A 2,759-nucleotide genomic window follows, 5' to 3' on the forward strand; every position below is an offset into this window, starting at 1 on the left:
ATGGTAAGGCGGGGTCAACATTGTGCCACTAGGGGGCACTGTGTACAGGAAGATATTCTTAGCAGGACTGGACTACTGGGGATGGGGGTGGGGGTCTAGACTCCTGGGTCTGAAGGAGAAGGCACTGGGAACCCAGATTCCTGAATTCCTTCAGCAGCTTATATTTGGGGGTTCAATTTCATGGGTCCCAGTCCCTGGAGTTAACTGGCCTGGATGGTTTTCTGTATCCAGTCTGTGAACTTGCAGAGGTTGGTGTAGACGCCTGGCATGTTGGGCTGGCCACACGGGGATTGTCCAAAGGACACAAGGCCCTGCAGGGACCCGTTGCAGACCAGGGGGCCCCCAGAGTCACCCTGTTGTGGAGAGACAGAGAATGAGAATCCAAAACACAGAGAGATGGAGATAGATGTGAGATCAGAAAGGAACCAAATGAGAAGCAATGGCAGGAGAGGGGGGAAAAAAAAGATAGCAACATATTCCTTAAACGTTCCATTCTAGAGCCCTGACCGCACCAATTCTGCTCCCCTACATCCTAACAGCTGGTAGATTCTCTTGGGTTTGTTACTGTGCTGCCTCTGTTTGTGTCCCTCCTTCTTTTTCTCCCCTTGTAGCTTATTTCTCTGTCTCAATGACCCCTGGAGTCTCTGTGCCTCTCTGCATCTCTTTGTCTATTCTATTTTTGTTTTTTTTTTTCCTATTTCACTTGGCATTTCATCTCCACGCGTCTGTGTATCTGTTTCTCTCTGGGTGTGCGTGTGTGCATGTGTGTTTCTGCCTTACTGAATCTGTCGTCTTTCTTTGCTTCCTTTTATCCCCGTGTCGACTTCTCTCTTTCAGTCTCTCTCCCCGCTTGTCACACTATCATCCCGTATCTCTGTTTCTCACCACCTGTCCCCACCTATCCCCTCCCTTCACCACCACCCTGTCCCCTCCCTTCTCCATCTCTCCCTGGATCTTTTCTCCCCTCCTCCCTTCTCCCTTCTCTCACATGGCAGGAGTCCTTTTGGTCCTGGCCTCCGCCAGCGCAGAACATGCTGGGGTGGTGCACAGGGGCATAGAGCTCACTGCAGATCTCCTCTGACACCACTGAGATATTCACGCATTGGAGCACTTTGGGCAGTCTGCCTGGGACGCAGAGCATCGCATTAGCCTCTCTGGCTGGGCAGAGAACCCCCTCAGAGAGGCCGCACACACCCACACTCCCGAGCTCACCATTTGCTAGCCGACCCCAGCCGGAAATGAGGCAAGAATCCCCAGCGGTCGGGCACTGTGAGGCAATGCTGATGTTCTGGATGGTGTCAGACTGGGGCACAAATTCTTCCAACTTGATGAGCATGAGGTCGTTGGCAAAAGATGGTCTGTTGTACTCCGGGTGCTGGATGGAGAGGTGAGCCTCCATCATCTGACCGCCTGGTTCATGGTCGTCAAGACTGTGCAGGCCCAGCCTGATGGTATAGGAACTGAGGGCCACAGGGTGGGGGTAGGGTGGGGACAGAATAGCTTTGTGGCTACTACACCGTTATCTCCATTCTTACCTTCAACCACAGCCCCATCTCCAGCCCCTTACCCTAGCCCCATCTTCCTTGCTAAGCACTGCGCTAAGAGCTACCCAACCTAAAGCACAATCATAATCCAGGGACAAGAACTTGCCTTAAGTCACTAGTAACTCAGCAGTTGAGCTGGATTTCAACCCAGGACTCTTTGAGTCCTTCCAAAGCAACACATAGCTCCCGCTTCCCTCGCAGAGCCTTCCTTCACACTGGTTTTCACTTTTAGTACCCAGAGATTGAACCTATTAAGCGCTTCCCCTCAGCTCACCATACAGCCGAGTCCTCCCTAGGACCCAGGCCCCGCCCCCGTCCCCACCCCGCCCTGCACTCACTTCTGGAAACAGTGTGCGGCTGACAGCACCCATTGAGGATGCACCAGGACTCCCCCGCAGAAAAATTCCTTTTCCAGGAACAGTGCCGCCTGCCAAGGCTGCGAGTGCGGGTGGCAGTCCTCCCCGTTTATGATGTGGCTGCCTCCACTCCAGGCGAGGGATCCTGAGGGCGGATTCAGGACTGGGGGACGGGCTCAGAGGGGAACGGGGGCTTCTGAGGGCGGGGCTCGGTGCAGGGGCGTGGTCAGGTCTGGGGAAAAGGCCCAGAGGCCGAACACTTACTCCTGGGGACGTGGTCACGGCTTTCGGGGGCGTGGCCACAGAGCAGGGGCGTGGCCACGGTGCAGGGGCTAGATCTGGGCTTCCGAGGTCAGGGGGATGGGCTCAGGGTGGAACCAGGGCTTGTGAGAGCTTGGTGGGGGGTGGGGGGAAAACCTCGGTCCGGAGGGGCGTGGTCAGGGCTGGGGGACAGACTCAGGAGGCAGGACTAGGCCACTTGGGGGCGGGGTCACAGTGCAGGCGGTGTGGTCAGGGCCGCAGGGATGGAGTCAGGGATCCTGAGGGCAGTCAGGCTCTTAGGGGCGGAATCAAGAATGAGTGAGGAGAAGGGTGCGGGATCACAGTGTAGGCCTTTTACTCCACGGATCAGATTCCTTGGGGTGGGTTAGGATTCAAGAGGCGGAGATCAGGGTGTAGGAGGTGGGGTCCCTTGTCAAGAGGAGACTTTCAGCTGTAAGTGTGTCACATAGATCTCTGGGACCCACATGTCACTTCTCTCGCTCTCTCTCGCTCTCTCTCTCTCACACACACACACACACACACACACACACGCGCGCGCGCGCGCGCGCGCCTCGACAGTGCACTACTGTGGCTATGA

General features: G+C 56.0%; 1 protein-coding gene across 1 annotated transcript in view; it reads right to left on the reverse strand.

Moving 5' to 3' along the window:
* Positions 1 to 200: 200 nt before the first annotated feature.
* KLK4 (kallikrein related peptidase 4) overlaps positions 201 to 2,759 on the reverse strand; it is a 3,267-nt gene continuing 708 nt past the window's right edge. Inside the window, exons 2-5 of the mRNA XM_007463410.1 lie at positions 1,883 to 2,045; positions 1,213 to 1,460; positions 989 to 1,125; positions 201 to 353 (exon numbers count right to left, since the gene is read on the reverse strand). Coding sequence (XP_007463472.1) covers positions 201 to 353; positions 989 to 1,125; positions 1,213 to 1,460; positions 1,883 to 2,045 — 701 coding nt within the window. The remainder of the gene's footprint in view (positions 354 to 988; positions 1,126 to 1,212; positions 1,461 to 1,882; positions 2,046 to 2,759) is intronic.

This window comes from Lipotes vexillifer, unplaced genomic scaffold (genome assembly GCF_000442215.2).
Source record: "Lipotes vexillifer unplaced genomic scaffold, Lipotes_vexillifer_v1.1 scaffold802, whole genome shotgun sequence".
Lineage (NCBI taxonomy): Eukaryota > Metazoa > Chordata > Mammalia > Artiodactyla > Lipotidae > Lipotes > Lipotes vexillifer.